The 21,248-nt window shown below is 33.9% G+C and overlaps 1 protein-coding gene and 1 pseudogene across 3 annotated transcripts in view; one reads left to right on the top strand and one right to left on the bottom strand.

Moving 5' to 3' along the window:
- Nucleotides 1-21,248, top strand: part of trc (Serine/threonine-protein kinase tricornered) — a 141,767-nt gene that overhangs the window by 13,533 nt on the left and 106,986 nt on the right. Inside the window, exon 1 of one of the 3 annotated variants that reach the window (XM_074172197.1) lies at nucleotides 1,342-1,369. The exons of 1 other annotated variant lie outside the window; for it this stretch is intronic. In XM_074172197.1, the coding sequence (XP_074028298.1) occupies nucleotides 1,357-1,369 (13 nt within the window). In that variant the 5' untranslated portion in view covers nucleotides 1,342-1,356. Of the gene's footprint in view, nucleotides 1-1,341; nucleotides 1,370-5,044; nucleotides 5,458-21,248 lie in introns of those variants that run through there. One more of the 3 variants, XM_023174572.2, reaches the window with a different exon arrangement.
- On the bottom strand, nucleotides 7,674-8,036 carry LOC141481086 (large ribosomal subunit protein P1-like; annotated as a pseudogene).

Below are 21,248 nucleotides of genomic sequence, written 5' to 3'. Positions count from 1 at the left end.
TTTACTATTAATTGAGTCGTCAGGATTTTTACAACAGTTTTTTTCTTTTTTTATACTGGAGTCTAGAGTTATACCAGGCAAATTGAGACAAAAATAAGACGAATTCAATTGAACTGAAAAAAAAAAACAGACATATAAAAAAATTCAAGGCGAAATCAAGCTTGTAGTTGAAGTTATTAGTAAGAAATGGAAACCAAAGTCGGATCCCAAAAGTGAAGACATTTCTTGAACAGTTGACTAGAATATTGGAGCACCTAGATCCAACATAACTACTGATAAAGATTGCTGTAATTCCAGATCACATATCAGAGGGGTAAAAATAAAGAAAATCGTTGTTTCCTTGATGGTTCTTAGAGATAGGATTGGGATTAGTAGTTGTATGTTTCAATAAATTAACCCTGATAAATATTTCTTCTATCGAGAAAACGGATGAGGAGTATAGAAACCTTCAGTATTTTTTTGATTCTTTGACTCTGATATTTTTTAGATAATATTGAAACAACTAGATAAACCTCATTGATTGTTTTATTGGTTTGCACACAGAATGCCTCCTGTGTAAGTGCAAATGAGTTAATTTGCAGTGACGAGTATTGAAAAGGAAGTACAATATTTCTGTAATTTACTGTATATGGCGTCCAAATGAAACCAGTTGATTTGGAGATGCCTTTTCGATACTTTCGGCTGAATTCTTATAAAATTCGCGCGAATGTACGATTAGTTGAGGTACAGCTTCATTCAGATATCAGAGATAGGTATAATACAGAAAAGTTGTTATTTTCGTAGAGTTTAACTCTCGGATCCTTTCTTCAAAGTTTTCAGTAGTAGTCACTCTATGAAAAAGTTATTATTAATAATTTGATGCCACATATGTGAGAAAATCTAGTACCTTCTTATTTGAATTGTAGAAGTTTTTCATTCTTTCGTTGTGTGGATTTATGACTTGCTGCATTTCAAAGGAAATGCCCTTTATTCAATTTAACGAAAGCCATCAGAGAAATATGAGGACCCAAAATTTAGTCCCTGAATCACACCTCAAGGTCGAATGATGAAGAAATTCTGAATTGGATCTATAAGCACTTGCCTTTTATATTAAATAAAATATCATCACGAACATGATCTGACGTCATTACAAATGACTCAGTAATAAAATATATGCGATTGCTTTCCAACCAGAACCAGACAGTGCAGCCTGGAACCTTCGTCCGGTTTAAACTATAGTAAACGATGACAGTTATATACTTCAAGGTGATAACGAATAAATAATGCGCGAATATAATGTTACGAATCGACCTGATTTAACTGTACTCTTTTGCGGAAAGGAATCATTGGAGATGGTTTTAATGGCTGGTGTGGATAATGAAGACACATGGTACGATATTTCATTTCCTGGTATAATTTACTGTTTAATAAATATTCATTATTCAATATTCTTCATGAAGGTTAAAATGGTATGAAACTTTGAAATTTTCTGTGCTTGGGCTTTTTGCAAACCTATTTCCATTTTGGGAAATGAAGGTTTTGGCATTCTATGTTATTACAAAAGTTTGGAAAACTCAAAAAAAAGGAAGGAAGCAATCATTTTTGAGTGTATTTTTTCTACTAACTGCATATAAACGTACTTATTCTTGAGAGTAGGTGATTATATAAGAGTTTTTCTATGTTGGAAGATTGACAATATGATTGAAAATGATATTTTTTATTTTAATATTTGTCGAGGTAGTCTGAAACTGAATCAAATCAAATAAGGAAAACTGCTATAATTATTTTTTTCAATTGTGAAGACAAAGGCAAAATTAAAAAATACAAGTTCCTGTTGAATTGCGCAGTAAGTTATCTACACCTGTATGAAGTTTTCCATTGAAATTTTAATTTTCTTCAAGTTGTGGAGTGTGATAATTCTCAGAAAAAAGCATATTTTTTTATTTTCTGAAATTGTTTTGGTGGTAGCGCCATTTAGTGCGATATCTTATTGAGTATATCAGTATTTACATTTTCATTTACATTATGAATGTATACCTCTTTTGGTATCATTTTTGTGCCAATTATTACGTATACGTTTCAGTCTGCTGATTATAGAATCAAAATTCGCCGTTTGTTTGATATACAGTCGAAGCTATGGTCTCTCAAATAAATACATTAATATTCAATAATGTGTTATGAGTTTTTTTTACGTTATTGTGTTTTTATTCGCTGGTTGCCAACTACATAAAAATGTACTTATGTTTCTGCGAGCATAACAGAAATTCATATATGCTTAACGTTCATAATTCTAAACGAACTGCTAATATTTGTTGTTGTGTGGTTTAAAAAAACTAAAGAAATACCCCTATAAATTTAAAAACTTTTATAAATTTTGGCGAAGGTGCTGGTCGAATTTTCAATTTCAATTGATCCATTTACAGAAAGTATTATTCATTATCGAAAGTACCAAATTTCATGGTGTATTAAGAAACAGAAGTGATGATATTCACATATTTTTCATGTAGTTTTGGGCAAAAATTTATAACATTTTGCACCATCTTTGGGAGTCCGACATATTAGATTTAGAGTAGTAATTTTTTTTTCGTATTTTTTTCAAGAAAACTCTTTCATTTGATTTCAAAATCATAGGTGGTGCATAAAAAACTAGTCCACCTTCTTGGGCGGTCTGCCATATTGGATTTAGAGTGACGCCATATTATTTTATTTATTCGGACGAAGAAAATCTTTTCATTTGATATCCATTCCTGTTGGTTGAATTGAATGATCTAATACGTTTGCAATAAAGTTCAGGTACCCAGACTTAGTTTATGTTAATTCCTTCTTCCTTTCGATTATAATTGTTTTTGTATTTTTGAATTTCTACTTTATGGGAAGCTTTATAGTGTTCGAGATCATAGTTCTCAGATCTATCGAGCACTTTATTGCATACTCTGAATGCATGTGCTTCTGGTATGCTCCAGTCGAAAATTATTTTTGTGTTCAGAAAGTTGAGTACCTACACTTTCCTTCGTGGTTCTAATGTAAGCTGATCAACAGCTGCCAGGGACCCGGTACACCTCCAGTGTTGCTGTGATTAAACTCATCTACACAAATGTATGTCGAATATATTCCAATGTCTGCAATAGTAATAACCAGGAAAGTAGTTGTAGGAACGTTTAGAAAGATCAATGTTTCCAATTTTTCGAGAAGTGATAGATAACCAGTTTACTAGTAACTAACTTTGGCAACAGACTTATTCGAGGCACTTTCTTGAACCTCAATGGAAACGATAAGTTCAAATGCGTCGAAATCGGCAACACCGCTTTCGCATAATAGCGCAAGCGTCGACATAACAACGAAACCTATTCGCTATTCCATGCGCTCTGCACCATCATGTTTATTGCGTGTCGATACTCTCGTGCTGAGTCTATTTTGGCCGCCTCGAGACAAGTCATTGAAATAATCCCTTTTCCTTCGGGATGGCAAAGGTTACGAGAGGTTAGATGGTACATCTATCTATCTGGCGACGAACGTTTCTGTTTACTATAAGAACGCGACAGATATCGAAAATGGTCGATCTTGGCTCATTTAGGCAATCAGCTGGTTTCGTTGAGGTTGAAGGTGATAAATTCATATCCCTTTTGATGTTTAAATACACTTTAGTTGGGTGTTTAGCAAGGCACTGTTTTGGCACTGATTTCAAGATGGGGTGCAATATGCATCTTTATATCTGTTTTCCGAAGGTATAAGACGCCATGTCATAGGTATTTATTACATTTCAAAGCAGAGTCATTATAAAATATGTTATGTTTTGTGAAATGATAGTGTTTCTTTCAAATCGTGTAATTCGACAAACTCTTGTTGTCGAATTGTTGGAGAACCTTTCTGCCACAAGTACCTAATTGCGTCGATTATTATTTAACTTCCTTTCGGATATATTACAGATAAAGATTCTGAAATATATCTTGATTCATTGTAATTATAGCGAGAAGAAGTAAACTTGCTGAACATTTTGCATCTCACCACACAGTTACTTGTCAGTTGTCAGAGAAAAACTTACTGCATCTGCTGAACTAGTCACACTGTAGAAAAGAGAAGATCAGGTAACTGCTGATTGGTCTGATCTGCTTGCCACGATTGGCTATGTTGCAATGTGCATCTATTTTATAACAAATCTATCGCCATTACGAAATTAACGTAGAAATATGTTTATCAAAATCACAACACCGCTCTGGACCAATTTGAATGTACAGAGTCGCGACAATATAATCATCAAAGGGAATTGACGAAATTTTTCAATCGTATTTTCCCAAAATTTCATACCATACCTGAAACTACACCGTACTTTTATAGACTCTTTGGTTTGCCTTAAACAAATTAATATCCTTTTCGTTTCCTGATCTGGAATAATCGATGAAACACGGAGAATCTCGAATTGTGTGTGATCCCCATGCTATTTTATGATTTTTGCGTCACAGTTTACTAATAAACCTCTGATTTTATGGTTTGTCTGAAGGTTTCAATTTGTGGCTTTTCTAATGGTGACGACCATTGACTGCTTTCGGATATCTCGACCAATAAAACTTGTATTTCCAGAGCCCATATTATCATATTAATGTTTCTTAATGTCCGCGATCTCTTGAAATTTATTCATTAGTTATGCTTTTGTTAATTAAAGTATTTTCATAATTTCAAAATTCATGAAAATTTAAAAGTTTATAAAAACTATGAGATCTTTCGAATTGAAATTCTCAATTTTTTTTGAGTGGGTCCTAAGGTTACTCGGCAGAAAAGTACCCCTAACGAATTTTGTAGTTCTGGCGTTCAACACACTCCTGTAATGTGGTCTTGATATTTGGGCTTTCCGTCTGTCGGAAGTAAACAAATAACCTACAGTAACCTTGAGGCAGAGGCCATTGTTTCTTCGGACCGTCGCCCTCTGAATATACAAACAACTTCATAATGCTTCGGACAAATTCTTTCCACAATCTGGCGAATCCTCGTGGAAACCGGCAACGTAGCGACAGACCCGCGTGATAGAGAGAATGGAACAAGGTACCGCTAATCCGACCACTTCATCGGAGCAGTCAGTCTGTTATCTCCACCGGGCAGCTAGGAAGCGCTCCTCGGAACCGCGCAACAGGTGACATGTGTCATTGAGACGAAAAATTTGAGCCACCTGGTCGAAAGGGAATTCCCGAGCCAACTGTGATGCGTCAACGCGAATAATCGGAAAGTGTCTCGAAATATTTTCGTTGTTCTGATTGTGTTCTGTTCTTTTTTTCTTTGGATGAGTTTACAGTGTGTGATGTGATTGCGGGGGCGATCGAAAAAATTGAATGTCACCCTACAGTCGATACCGGCCTTTGCCGGGGTCCGATGGTTTGGCTGTCCTTCAGAACGCGCAAGGATGTCGCCCTTCTCCGACGAGCGCCTGTAGGTTTCTCAGGTGGATATCGAAACTGAGCCCGCAGCCAGTTAATAAGCAAGGATTAGGTGAGTATTGGCTCTGTTTCGAGTCCTTGGTGGAAAGTATTCATGAAGTTTTTTTCATCGTAGCAAGTTGAATAAAAGATTATCAGTCGATGAATAATCATCGTTGAAAAAAAAAACATTGATTTATAGCTATCCGAGTAACTGCTGTAAATCGTGTCATGTCATGGAATAGACAGTGTTTTACATCGAGCATTTATTAGAAAGTTTAGGGGAGGGGGTTGTTTTTTAAAAAAATGTTTCGCAAAAACGTTTCAGGTACCAACGCGTTGTGTTTTTTCTAATTATTCACTAATATACAGGGTACTGAGCAGGAGTGTGATGTATCAGAGTTCGGTTTTTTTTTTAAATTAAATGGCATAAGATGAAACCAAAGCCTATAAATAAATCATTCGTTATCCAACACCAGAAAGCGCTGTTTCGACCCGTCATAAGTCTCATCAGTTAGTCTGAATCACGAATGCATTGCTAGTCTCAACAAGTCTGAGTAAGTTTCCCTCCATGGATATCCTCTCTGTGGGGGAAAACATCATTCTAGCACCATCTACAATGGCAGTTATAACTTTTTGACAGTGTATTTTTAGACAAATACTGATATAGTTTGATATCAACAAAACTGCTGGTCCTGATGAAGTATCTGTCGTCACAGTTGAAGCCTATAATGAACTTTCACCAGTAATCTGTCAGCTCTTCAACTTGTCTTACGAAAAGGCGTTATTCCTTTTTGTAGGAAAACTACTTGAGCTCCACCTATAGGTACCCAAAAGGCAAGAAATATTTTCCTAATAACTAACTAGCTGCTTTACTATCAGTGATATCGATCATAAACGAAAAACCTTGTGATCAACACTTTAAATAATTGGAATGTTTGCTGTCCATTCTTCTCAAAAACCTTTCTTCACAAGTAGCCATCCATGGTTGCATTTTCAATTCCTTTATCATCAATGCTAGTGTTCCCCAAGGATCAACGATCTATTGGAAATTATCCAAATTCACTATTTAACGACGGCATACTTGGATGCTCGAAAGTCAGCTGCCAAAACACATCTTTGATAAAAACAACAAATTTCATATCTAAATGAAGATCTCGAAAAAAAATCAGCTTGGTTCGATTTTTTTTTAGAAGGATAAATGTGGTGGAACCAGACATGAAAATGTGAGACACATTGGTTATCAAATTGGATACAATATGTCATTGCCCAATCACGTTACTGAAATAGTGAAGGTAGCTTCTCAGATATCTTCGAACCAAAAAGTTGTACAAACTTACTCAAATAAGATCACTTTTTTAGAACTCTTCTATTCTGATAACGGCGTCCTTGTGGAATAAATTCATCGACAGTGATTTCAAATACGAAGTCAATCTACTTTTTTTTTCAAAATAATTTATTTGACTGGAATATTTATGAAGTAAAATGCCGAACCGTAAGACAAACATTAGGAATTTGGTACATTTATTACCCTTTATTTCCACAAGTTTACAAAAAAATTGAATAGTATTAAAAACAACTGTTCCTCGTTTTTCAAATGGTTCGTTGAGAGATTATTCGTGATAAATGTTTGAAATTTTCCTTTTGTTAGTTAGTCGTGATATATTTCACTGGTAAAATTGGCAGATCTTCATGATAGGAAATAAACAAAATTGTAATTCATGAGTTATAAATTAATGCTGTTTGTATATTCAACGTAAAAAAAATATTAGACTTCTCGATCAAATCGATTCCGATAACTGAAACTTTTGATTAATATTCAAATACAAAATTAGTATATCTTTACTCATGACAATAAGAAATCTACGCAGGTTCTATATTTAGTAGTGTGTTTACTATATTGGTAAAATGTATGAATATGTCCGACAGAATAAAAAAATTAAAACACGGAACAAGATACTATCGTAGTGGCTCGACTTGCCCGCCTGAAAAGATCTCGAACAATTTTTATCAATATTCTAGAAAAAATATAGAATGAATAAAATAATAATTACTTGTTACTTGAGATCATCGCCAATAGACAACCTGGTTGGAATTCAACGCATTTAACTATGACCATAGTTTGTTTTCGTATGGTATACACGAGGTCTTCTGAATGAAACAACACATGTTCTTTATGCCTTAGCAAACTTATGCTGACTCCATCACTGCTATCTAAGGTATCACATCAGAACTGAACGCATTATAAATGAAGAATAGAGCAACATGTATTTTGCTGAATGTTGTCACATAGTTAAAAAAACTTGTACTCTAATCGAAGAGTCCAAGACCCATATCATCGTCAGACTCTTCAGGTTCTTCTTCCTTCTTCTTTTCCTCTTTGGCAGGCTCAGCAGCAGCTGCTGCCGCAGCTGGAGCTGCAGCACCTCCTGCCGAGGGTGCACTTCCTACTCCAGACCCAATGTTGGTGATCAGTTCCCTGACGTTGATTCTAGAGCTTTCGCAAAAAGACCAGGCCAGTATGGTTCTACGTCAACATTGGCTGCTTTGAGGATGGTCTGGAATTTCTCACCAGTTACGGCAATATCATCATCAACCAGAATTAGGGCTGAGTAGACACAAGCAAGTTCGGCGTTGGAAGTCATTTTTCTAATTAGATAGATACGAACGAATACGTAGATATGAACTTCCATTGTCTGAATGTATCAATTAGGTTTGTAACCTAGTTTCTTCAAAAATGACTGCAAATGCTCCAATATACCAAGACATAAAGAGCACTCAATCGAAAGTGGAAAAAGTTGCTGAAAAAACAATGAACACTGAAATATCAGTAGCTTTCTAAAATATCATTTTAATTCTCATTCATTCTCATTCTCGTAAATGTTCAATCCCGAAATCGCACTTAGGACATTTCGTAGAGTTTTTGGAAAAAGTAAAAGTAACATAAAGAGACCAACTAACTAGTTTCAACGTTCAAAACATTTGTAGATCTATTCTGGATAGGTGGAACTGGACTGATGAGGAAACATTTGTTTATGGTAATCCAATTCACTCGGGGCAGTACTTGAACTTTGAATTTAGTACTATCCGTCTACGAAGAGGGGAATCAATAAAACGCTAATTATTCAAGCAAATTTAGCCTTGTTACAAGACAAAATCAACACAAAGAACTGGACTGAATCAGAAGAATCAAAAAAATCGAATCTAAATTCAACAGTAGAACTTGTTTCACATTCGTCTGCACAATCCATAGAAATGTGACGAGTCCCATTTCGGGAAAACTGAAATGCCAACAAATGTCCGCATTGCCGAGCAGTAGAAGAATCCCCAAAGAGAAGAAACCAGCAAGTCCGGCGTAGCGGCGAAACAATTTTGGATCCATCACAAGATCAAGAGCTCAGAAGCAAAAATCATCAGTTGGGAGGTGTACTGGTTTGAACGAGAATTCAAAGAAGACTAATACATACTGTTTATTCAACCAATCCAATGTAGAAAACGTAAACGTTTGAAAACCTTAAATCATGTGGGAAAACCGGCCATACTTCACTTAACCGAAAAGTCCGTCCAAAATTGGCCCAAAATCTTAATGGAATAAGTCATCCATGATCTAAAGACGTTGATGGATGTTAATAATTGAAGCATTATATACTGATTCGGGACAGGTGTTTCTACCTAAGAACTCCTTTAGAAATATTATGATTTTCATGTATATTTTTCATACATACAGATTAAAGGTATTCACTAAAGATCTTTAATATCAAAGGCTTTTCAATGTATCGTGTCTTGCACATAGTAGATCTAACAGAAAACTTTAGGTCAGCATAATTAAAGAAACTCAACCAATTCACAACTACGTGCTTATGACGACAAATGCGTCAAAACCACCTACTTTGATTTGGAAACCCACGATGACAAGACGTCTCGATTCGACATTCAACATCATACGATGAAGAGGTCAGATAAACAAACTGTTGATATAAATAATGGAATTGAGGAGAACTGAAAAATAATTTACAGATGTTTTCGGTTTGTTAACTTTGTGGTTTTATTATGCGTTTTCTGTTATGATAACGATACGCTGAAATGACTTAGGTCAGAGGGAGGTCAACATATTTTTTGTTTATCGCAACCAATATGACTCAGGAATTGTTTGTTTGTGATTGCAAATAATTTCAAATAGGATTTCAGTGCGGGATTGATGTTCATTACAATTATTAAATTATTCTTCTGCCAATCTCTTACTTCGTAATAGTTGCTACTACTTCACAGATGACTCTGATTTTCAAATATTTTGTTCCAAAGTTTTCAATCATTTTCCAACTCTCTCACTGCAACTGATGATTATATCAATGCCTAAATGGTGTTTAGATGATTGTATCTTGATTGCTCCGTACATTTATAGCGTACACCCTAGAAAACAGTCTAGATTACGCCAAAATTTGAAGATTCTTGATTGTTTACACTTTTTCTCAAACTATTTGAGAAAAACAGATTTGAGACTGTCAATTTTGATAATCTTCATTATTGAAAACTAACCTAATGAGCCTACAAAGTTTCTTATCAAAAACTCCGTCTACGTGAAGTATGATCCTTTTTGAGTACGTAATCCAGACATGTACGCAATCTAGATGTATGCAATTAAGAATACACCCTTTAGAGGTCTAACTACGAGTGAACATAGTCACAGTTGTCTTACTATTATAATTTCATAATGAGCCAAATCCAAAGGTTAGCATGACACATTTTATTATACTCTAAAACATTTCTCTTGTTTTTTCTGCTTACTTCTCTTCAGTGTATAGTGTGGAACTTTCAAAAGAATAAAGAAAATATATAACAATAGAAACTCTCCACCTAGAACTGTTGATCAATGCACATAACTAAAACAAAAATCCATCATCTAACATTGAATTACATGATAATCACTTTTTCTTATTTAGTTTGCTCTTCAAACATTCATATTGGAATTGAACAGATATCACAGGGAAATTTCACTTGCAAGGAAATCTTTCAATTAGTACGTAACGAACCCAAAGTTTCTTCTTTTGTACCGACCTGAATACATTTGAAAACGACTTTTGAGCTTTTCTATGACTTCTTATGTAGGTAATTTTCAAAGGGCTTTTAAGTCTTGATAAAGTCATATATACTTATACGAAGTTATCGTACATCAACAACTGTCATTGATAAGTGCTTGTTATCAACAAGAATAGTTTCTCTAATCAATCAGAAAGTTTGAAGTGTTTTATTGATTTCGTTTTAGATTTTTCCAAAACTTGAACAACTTTTAGGGCATTTATAATTCACGAAGAGATTCTACAAACATTGACTCTGATATTCGGCGAGTCTTCCGGAGAGGCGGAAGGTCATCTTCGTGTCATTCAGGCTTGGAGTCCAGCTCCCTTACCCTTTCGGCTGATTTTTGATCTCAAGAAGGACCAATGGGTTCATAACTGAGGGGTCTTCCGGAGAGGTTTAAGGGTTCCTAAAAAACAATACTGAAAAATTCCCTTTTGAATACTTTTCTCTGTTATGGAGCCAGTTTTATTTAGAGCTTGGTTAAATTTCTGAAAAAAGGAATTATATTTTATTTCTTGTACAGGTTTTCAATTATTTTATATAATTTTCCAAAGAAAAGAAAAATTCGTAGAAGTCCGTAGCAACTAAGAAGGAGAAGTATCTGTTTAATTTTAATTTCTATATTTCTCATGCCGATTCCGTGTAAAGTTGACCTGAATACTCGTTTGAACACACAAGTTTATCAATTGCAAGGAAGTTTCAAAACCGCGTTTTGATAAGAAGGAAACGATAAAAGTTATTACCAGGAATCCTTATCGTTTCTCAGATACTTTTTTCATAATACTTACCTCATATACTCGTGTTCAACCGCTGCTGTTATCGTTTTAACACTATGGTTAAGTTTTGTGATTGTCATTATGTATCGAGAGATATTGCATTATCTTATATATGTTTAATTCAAAACAATTCTGATTTTAATATAACAAACCGAAACCGGTTTGTTAGACCATTTGTAACAAATAATAAACTTAATAGAAGTCAGACAAAAGGTTATTTTCTTTTTGCTATGAACAATTATTTCAATAACGACTATTTCAACCTTTTCATTCGTTTTGTCTAACTTTTCAACCAGCTGGACCTTACATGAAAATGAAAATGAAAATGATGAGGTTCAGCCACATCAACATCAATCCAATAGAAGCTCTTTATTTGCATCAATACCGTTACCTACTTCTTGCCACGTAGGTATTTCTCCAATCAAGTTGGCGACCTCATTAGATAATATAATCTAATTCCCAAAAATGATAACTCACTCAACGTATTTATATCTAATACGACGAAACTCAACATATATCTTTAATATCGTTTATTTTTCAAATAAGAATTAGTTGTAAAACTGTCAGTTGGTTGTGACGTTAGATTTCCAGTTAGGCTAAATAGAAACCAATATTCAATGGCCTAATTTGAACATTATAGGTCATTAAAAGTTGCTGAGGTGCAACCATTTTCAAATTCGAAATTAAGCTCTGAGATATTGCTTTTGCTAATCTAGCCTTAATTGTATCAAGACATCGCATGTCGGATTCTGCCAGACGGAAACCTGACATTTTGTTTCAGTAATTTTGAGCCCATTTGAAATTTTGTTCCAGGCTTGGTTTAGAAGAAATTCATCTAATATAGATACCAATTTTTTTTTCGGTTAAGGTGAAACACTTGTGTGTGTTTTCGAAACTGAAATGGGTTTGTGGTGGTATATAAGACATCAGTAGATTTCATTTGGTTATTGAATAAAGATCCGGGAGAGTAGCAAAATCCCTATCGTAGTCAAAAATCGATGATGGCTCGTTTATAGTCGGAGGCCGAAGGCATTATAGTAGCATTATAGTATTTTTTAAATGACCTCTGATCGATAATACCCTCTGAACATAAGGCTGGAGAGAGGTTTCATGACATGTTGACTTGAAGCAACTTCGCGATACATAGGCCGGTATCCATTTCGTATGCTGTTTACCAAGTTACCAAAATCGCCAAAATGGGTGGATCGAAAATTGAAGTTGCTGTTTCTACAGATATCACGCCGAAATTGTGGTACGAGTAAATTTGAATGAACTACACCCAAATAAACTTTGCTAGTAACTCGATGGTAATTTTTGCGCTGTGTATCGATAGACCAAGCCATTATGTTTATATCTTTATCTAGAGGGGTAACGTGTCCTCTACCAAGAATAATGTTTTCATTATGTTTTCAATATTCATAGACAAACTTTTCTTGAAATTTCCGCTCTGCAAAGTATACCAAATATAGGTACTCTATATTTCTCATTGAATCTGGATCATTTCATGTTGATTTTTCCAGTTGAAAATATTACAATTTAATAATTTTTTTATTCTTTAAATTGTTCAACCTGTATATTATGAAGGCAGAGAGTGTGAGATAATTCATCTTCAATTAATTTAATGTTATTAGAAGACCTATAAAATATGCAGCCGTCTATTTCATTGGAATAATAATTGCACGTGAAACACCTTTTGATTATGAAATTCCATCAAAGAGCAAGAAAGTTTTGTTTTATGCTCTGATTGATTAAGAGAGTTCCTGAAAAGTATCGCTAATAAGTTTGTTAATATAATACGCAAACATGATATTAAGATTGCTAACGAAGGATGAAAAAGTGAATGGCACTCTTAAACTTGAAATTTTTTTCTTTCGAATATGATGATTAAATGAATCAGTATCGAACTGTGAAATATGTGAATGGTCTTATGAAACTGCTATAGTTTATTAGGTTTAGGGACATAAGTAAGTAGAAAGAAATTATTATTACATTAGTATTTAGGTGGCATATAGCTGATGGAACTAGAGAGAAAAAAAGTAAGGATACATACAGAATAACATTAAATTGTTCCGGAGTTTTTGTCGAGTGTATACTTGAACTTTACCGATATTGATTCCGATACTACATCTAGTCTACTTTTTTTCAATACCTTTATTCATAAAATATTTGTATATACAAAAATATACCCAAAATATATCTTATAAACTATTTTTATACATAGTCTACTATGAGAGCTTTAAAAAAACTTTCTCCTGGAGTATTTAATTAGCCAAGTTTCATTTCCAAAACATGTACTTTTGATTTAATTGTTTCTTCTGAAAGCTATCCATATGTATGGAAAAGAACAAAAATATGTCCGGTAATGAAATCTGGCGACCGGTCTTTTGCATCTAACTACAGATCAGTAGCTGTATTATGCAATTTTGGAAAACTCTTTAAAAAAATTGTCGACTATAATAGAATATATTTCTTGTAATCTCGATTCAACGGATCAAGTTGATGTCATATAACACACTGATATAAAAAAATTACAAAATTAGATTTCATTGAACGACTCTATTAAACTACAAGCAGTATGTTTTCAGCAACAAAGATGGTGGTTTCGGTGATATTATATTTAAATTTCATTTCAAGGCAGTTGAGTGGTATACCTTGACTTTAAAAATACAAATGAACGTGTTCTTAAACAAATTTTTTCAAATGATCACCTTGGATAAAGTTGAACTAATGAAGATCCAGTAAAGATCTTGTCCAAGCTGAATTCAAATATTTAATTTAACGGTGCTCTCTTGACATGATAAAATCCCCCTAACAACGAAACATATCTTGTTGGATATGTTGAAATATATGCATCTGTGTTTATTTATGTAACAGTTCGACCTAATATACGGAAAAGCATGGGCTGCAAGCAAAAATTCTTTTGTTGCAGCGATCGTTGAAAGGTTTCTCGAAATATTTATCGTAGACATTGTTTTAAATGTTGAAACCATTTAGAGAATTCAAAAAACCGCTTGGATACGCTCAGGCTCTTCAGGCATTGTTTTTCATGATAAAATATCATTGATTAAATCTGTTTTGAAAGATAACGCTTATCCAGATTCTTTCATAAATTCAACGATAAATTCAATAGAAAACAAAACCAAACGAACATACAAACAGCTTCACAAATTCAACAACATCCAACTCAACAATTACCGACTCAACATCCAATGACACCTTTTACAACTAACGTTATATACCTTACATTCCAAGACTATCTGAAAAAATAAGACGAATTGGAAATAGATATGATGTTAGAACTACTTTCAGAACAAAAAATACATTGAGATCTATACTCACACATACAAAACCCAACAACACTGAAGAAAAAACAAAAAATTGTATTTATAAAATACCTTGTTCTTGTGGTAAAAGTTACTTTGGTGAAACCTCAAGACCATTGAAAGTGCGTGAGAATGAACATCAAGATTATATAAAAAATAGACAATTGACAGGATCAAAATTATCAGAACACATTTTAAAATCAGACGGTGAACATCGGGTGGAATGGAATAGGACAAGAAAGATTACCAATGAACCTCATTGGTTCAGCGTAATTCTCATGTCTGGAGAGAATTGTATCTCGAATAGCTCCTTAGAAATAGACCGTACTTGACTACCCATCTTGAAGAAAACTTTGGATAGTGGCGAAATGGCAACAAACTGATATCGGAGAGTACCTTGTATTACATCGAATATTTCAGTTGTCAATCAACAACATTGACATAATTTCATATTTCAAAACTTCTTTGACATCTGTCGAAGAAGTAAAGAAATAAGCTCTCAAAAAAAGGAATAACTGCGTATATATCCGAATTTTTATCCATTTCTGAAGACGGAGGCAGATTTTGGCCTCCGAAACGTAAAAGATAAGTATAATTTCTTAATAATTTTTTTGATAGGCAAAATTGTGAAATACGACAAGTTACTGATAAATAGAAGATTTTTCTTTGTGAAAAATACTTTGATTTTTACACAGTAACTTATCGGGGTAAACTAAAAAGTCTGCCCTTCTACACTTGTATAAAGTTCTCCATTATAATTTTTATATTTTTTCAGATTGTGAAAGGTAACAATTACCCAAAAAAAGGTCGATAAAAAACTGATTTTTTCTTCCATAAAAAATGACTTTCGTTGAATAAAATGAATGTCTAATGAAAACACACATCGATTTTGAACTGGAAAAACAATGGATGTCCAAAGAAATAAATGAGTCTTTCCAACATTTCGATCCTCAAACTTGACCATCGATCACTTACTACACTGCTGCTGTGAATGTTTAAAATCTCAGATATGTTCTGCTTTTTTGGGCAATATGCAACCACATAACGAACATCAGTCGTCATCAAACAAAAATCGTTGATTATGACAAAAATCACCGATAATAGTCCAATCGAATTTTTATTGACCGTCCAAAATCAATGTATGTGTCAGTAGCCTAATAGTACTGAAGGCCGTTTTTCACCAAACGGACAAATTAATAACAAAACGGAATTTCAGTCAATTTCATAAAAACTGCGACATTTTACGAACACTTTAAAAATATTTTGAGGATTTAAGCAGTTTCGCGACAGTAAGTGTTTTATTTTGTTCATTCTAACTGAAGGCGGTACCATGACAAGGTTTTTATGTGTTTGCATACAGAGCTCGTTTAGTTGAAAACGCGTTATACGGTGTGCCCCTCTGATTGAAATAAAGTTTTTGAATCGTTTCTGTTTTATCCGTGTTCTTTTTTTGTGGGTGTATTGAAATTCGTAAACAAAAAACTGACTGGTCAAGTCCGTTTAGTGGAAAATACTGTACTCGCTAATGAACTAGTTTGTTCTATAATTATTTGAACCCTGAACATAAATATGCATACAATCGAAATTTGATCAGATTTAAATAGTTGACGTGTTGTATGCGATTGTGTGCAATAAAAATCGATTGCGTTGGCAATTTGTCGTATTTTCGCCAATAGTAAGTAACATTGACCACATGTTCGCCGTGAAATTGGCGATAAACTTGGTAGTGAAATTCCTTGGCCGTCAGTTTTTGTCGGTATTTCCCTATTTCAGGAAGCTACATGTTCTGAATACACCACGATAAAATTATTCACACTTCATTACACTTGCACATATAATCGGTGTTGCCAATAAAATGCAAAATACGCGATATCTGTGTATTTTTACTGTGGTCCGTGTATGTTGCCACCAAATCTTCTGCTGTTTTATCAACACTGTATTGTCTTTTTTCACTTTCGTATAAAGGTTACAAAGGCAGAAAAGAAAATGAAATACTGAAACAAATATAATTTTCAGATTGTGGATTTTTTTCCACAAAAAATGACGTTCTTTTAATATAATTTGCTTTATATCGCATCGCCTATGCTGCATGTCTGCAGCATCTGCAGATGAAACGCTAGGTAAATAATCTGTTGTGTCACCGGTCGCGAAAGCTTGTAAATAATGATCATTTGATTTGAAGAGAATATATTTTTAGGAGAGTTTAGTTTTTGGGAAAAAAAGCTTTTTGGCTTTAACTTTCTCTATCCTTATACAAAAAAGTTCAAAATAAGTTCTTACTTCTTTTGGAAGTTTCTTATATTTTTTTTGTATAAAAAATGAAGAAGTAGAAAGCCTAAAAGATTTTTCTCGTCCCAAAATAATTCAATCTATTCGTCTATGTTTGTTAATTTCTGCATTGAACTTCATTTCTAAAAATTTCTGGTATAGAGGACTTTTTGTCAGGTTATCATTCATGTATGCGTCCATTTTTTCATAAATTTAAGCTTTCGATCTGATTTTGCTGATTTTTGGCATCAACTTTGCCCAAAATAACTTTATTGATTTGACAACACTGGGTATAAAGTTAATCGCCTGATATTGAAGTGATAGCCTCTAACAACCTTGGGCGTAAAGAAAAAGCCAGCAGTGTGCATAATAATATATTGATCGTCGCTAAAAATAAAGGCTTTATTGTGTGGATTTTTGGCACGGTGTACCTACGTAAATGAATGTGTATGATGTGAACTTTTCGTGCTAGGGCGGCATCGTACGGTTTTTTTATAGGCTCGCTACACGTTTGTGTGTCTGAATTGGGTTTTTTCAACTTTTCGAATATCCAACGATTCGTCAGCATTCAGTTATTACTTTCACTTCTAGCTATAAAGTCTCCGTAGCAACAAACAATAACATTCTTTGACATTGGCGAGGGAAGCGATTGGTTTATAGTCACGTAAAATCGAAATTGAACTGTAAATCTAGCATGTTGCTTGGAATTTTGTAATCAAAGAATATCATTGGAATATTGATTTATCAGAGACTTTTGTACCACATATTTGTGAAAATACTGGGAAGAGATGATGCAACTGAAAGGTGACAAAAACCGTACCGATATGAAAAGAGAAACAGAGAACATTCATTGCTATTTCAGAAAGAGATAAAAATATAGTCGTGATGCAGATAATAGTGGGACTGGTACTTTGCAAGCGCGATGGTAAATTGGACTTAGTACTCTGGTAAAGCTTATTGTATAGGTTTCGATGTTGTAGTCACGTCTTTTTATTAATGCGGGAGAATTCTGAATATAATGATCACTAGGCCCCCCAATCACTTGGGGTCCCGCACGGGGACCTTAGGCAATTTTTGAGGCCCCATGAGAGTTTTCTCGACATAAAAATATTGCTAATAGACTATTAATTCAGTACGTTCTTGGAGTGGAAGAAAGTTTATTTTTTTGTTTAAAAATTATTAAACTAGAAAATAAGTCTTATATAGATTAGAAAATGTAATTCCCGTAACGATCTCTTGGACGCTAGCTGGTCCTGTTAGAGGAAGCATAGGTTTAATAACGAACGTTTTAATAATGAACCTCAGTACGACCAATATTCTGAAGAATTCGAATCAATCTCCTCGATTCAAAGTTGAAGTATTCGTACCTGCACTTGATTTATTATCAATGAAAACTCGAGGTCTGGCTAATAAGCTTGGTGAAATTTCTAATGTGTGGCCAATATTGAGTTTATAACAAATCATATTCAAAAAATACTTCATTGTGAAATTTTCACCTAACAGTTTCACAAAAACGCAACACGTTTCGCTATTGTATAGCGAATAGTATAGAATTTTAGAAAAGCTAAAGAGAAATAGATTTCAGAACAATTTTAACATTTCAATGTTAGACAGCCTAAAAGAGAAGTTGATGAAAACTGCAAAGTCACGAATGTTTAAAAAAAGATTAGGAGACTATGACAAAAATATGTTATTGTTATTCATCGACTCATATTTTGAGTACAGTGACTAGAGTAGAAACTTTATCGTTGGAACAGTTTAAATCAAATTAGATACGGAATATGATGCAGATTGGTCAGCAAAATTTTCTTTTTTTAGCGTTGTTGCTTAACTGTACAATATACCGTTCTTGATAGTCGCAACAATAAAAAAATTGGGTATTAGAACTGACCAGTCACATCTAGAACCATCGAGACTTCATTCATGCTGGTTTCGTTTGTTGAACCATCAGGATCTTTTGCTAGGCCGCTTCATATATAAAGTTAATTAAACTGAATCAATTGAAAGTTCAGTAAAAATTCACAGAAAGTGAACGAGTTGAGGAGAAATGATGTTAAACATTTTTGCAAAGAATATGGAAATGAAAAACTATAACTCGATGAACCACAAATCTGCAATTATTGCAGATAATTATTGGCATATCTCTTTTCCAACTGCCATTGCTGTGTTTCACGATAAATTTCACAACTAGAACGTTTGACCGACGCCTTCGTAATAGTTGTCTTTCTTTCCGTCTATCAGATACTTAGCACTAATGAGGACGAATCGTCTCCATCGAAGTCGAGAAAAATAGCGTTACGCAGCCTGTGTAGTGTGTCGCCGGTATGAACCGGTAACGGTAACATTTTCCAGTTCCTAGCCAATGTCATTAGATCCAGTATATAGCTGATGTTTCATGATAATCGCAGATGCGTACGTTTCATAATTATCCATTTGAAATCTCCTTTGTTCACGAACGTGTCTTTATTCATCAAACATTATTCAAATTTCCAAGAAATATTTCTGACTGGTTTGTGTTGGATTCATTAATCCATAGTACCCGGGTGAATCTTTAAGAATTCTGAATATTGTATTGTAACTTATAGAAAATACATAAAAACAAAAATATTCGAATACGAACTTTCATTCAAAAAGTAGCCATCATTAAATCGTAAACAAATAAAAATCACCAAGATTGTTAATATGAAAAAACTGTCGAAATCAAGTGCAAGGATATCAGCATTGATTAATTTTCATAAGATATTAATTATATCAATAATGAAATATTCAGTTGAACGCTGATGACAATAAGGAATTCAATACACAAAGAAACCGTAGAAATGCATTTATAGTAACATTCTAAAGAACATGATCAATGTTCATCGCCGCCGCATTATCAATCATCTATAGTACTTAATTTGTAGGAAAAAATAATATTGTTGACAATACTGTTAGTGAAAATTTAATGAGACGTATTTTCCAATTGTTTTTTCTCAGTAGCCGTAATGGTCAAACATTTCCAACGAACTATACTCCTGTAACTGTTCCTTGGTATATTTAGTATTCAGTTGGGAAACAATAGTGCTATTAATAACAAATTTTCGAGACTGATTTTGAATTGAATACAGCAGAATACATCCATATTAGATACACCGAATATCCTAACTGATCTGAAAAAATTCTGAGAAGAGTTACAAGTTGACGTTTCGCCTAGAAGCAATTGTTCATTGCATTCCTCTTTGACACTATCTCCATTTTGTTGTGGTTAGCTATGAAATAAAGTTCCTAATTATGCAATCGTAACAACAGTATCATTTTAAAAATATTCATTTCAGGAAATATGTCATTACTTTCACCTTATATTCTTCACAAGTCGTTTTGAAGAAATGGGAAAGCGAGTCGTTGACGATTTCTTTGATTTTCAGTCCCTACGACTGTTTACATGTTGTTTAGTGAAAAATTTCTACGGTTTCAATTTTTGTTATACTATACAAAAAGTTGTTTTCAGAACTCCAGACACTTCATATTTTACATGAAGTAAATTGTACACCTCAAATTGGGAGTGGCTCTTCAAAAATGAAAGGTCTGATTATTTGGAACAATAGCCATATCGTTTCAATTTCATCAATTTGTGTGTATTTTTGGCCTTATATCGGTTGCACAAATCGATAACTTATGTGCATTCCTTCATCGTTCTAACTGTATAAAAAATGTCCTTATAATAGTCAACTATTTTGTTTGAGCGTCTGGGAGAATCGTTATTGAAAAATATAAAAAGGTAAATTAAACGAGACCCACGTTTCAATCATTAAAATTTGTTTTTCCGTTAGCCAGTTGTCGCCCTTACGAACGATGATGTTCGGAAAATTGGATTGGCCACGATCTCCGATTCGAAAAAGTCCAACGTGAAAAATGATCGCTAACTTTTGAACCGTCGATAAATTCTAACGATCATAACACATCCTCTATCTGTTGTCGTCGGAAAATCCAAATTGGCGCATTGTATGCATACACGGCGTCATGATATTCCGGAAATGAAAAATCGTTGAAAGACACAATGGCGCTTTCAGTCTATTATCGCGGGCGAATAGTTGATTTTTCCCATAGCCGGCTGTATATCCGAGAGCAATTTAATCTTTAGAGAGCACGAAACACCCGGGCCGTAACAATTACATCGTGACACTGGAATTTTATCAATAAAATTGTGAGAAAATTAGTGTCTCTTGGATGTTTCACCTTTTTTTTTTCTCCGCCATAGAATTGGCAATTAATTGCCTTGTCGTTTGTTACATTGAACCCGTATATGTGACGTCAAAGATAATGTCACTTTCTCCTTTTTTTTTTCCAATAATACTATGTTTATGAGTGATTATTTAAAATTTCACTTTGGATTTGTTCATTTCAAATTAGATAGCTTTTGCATTTTTGTTTTTATTGGT

This window comes from Leptinotarsa decemlineata, unplaced genomic scaffold (genome assembly GCF_025532065.1).
Source record: "Leptinotarsa decemlineata unplaced genomic scaffold, Ldec_3_MD MMD2_tig00000035_RagTag_RagTag, whole genome shotgun sequence".
NCBI lineage: Eukaryota > Metazoa > Arthropoda > Insecta > Coleoptera > Chrysomelidae > Leptinotarsa > Leptinotarsa decemlineata.
Note: the sequence above shows the minus strand (reverse complement) of the source record. Positions and strands in the feature narration are given on the sequence as shown.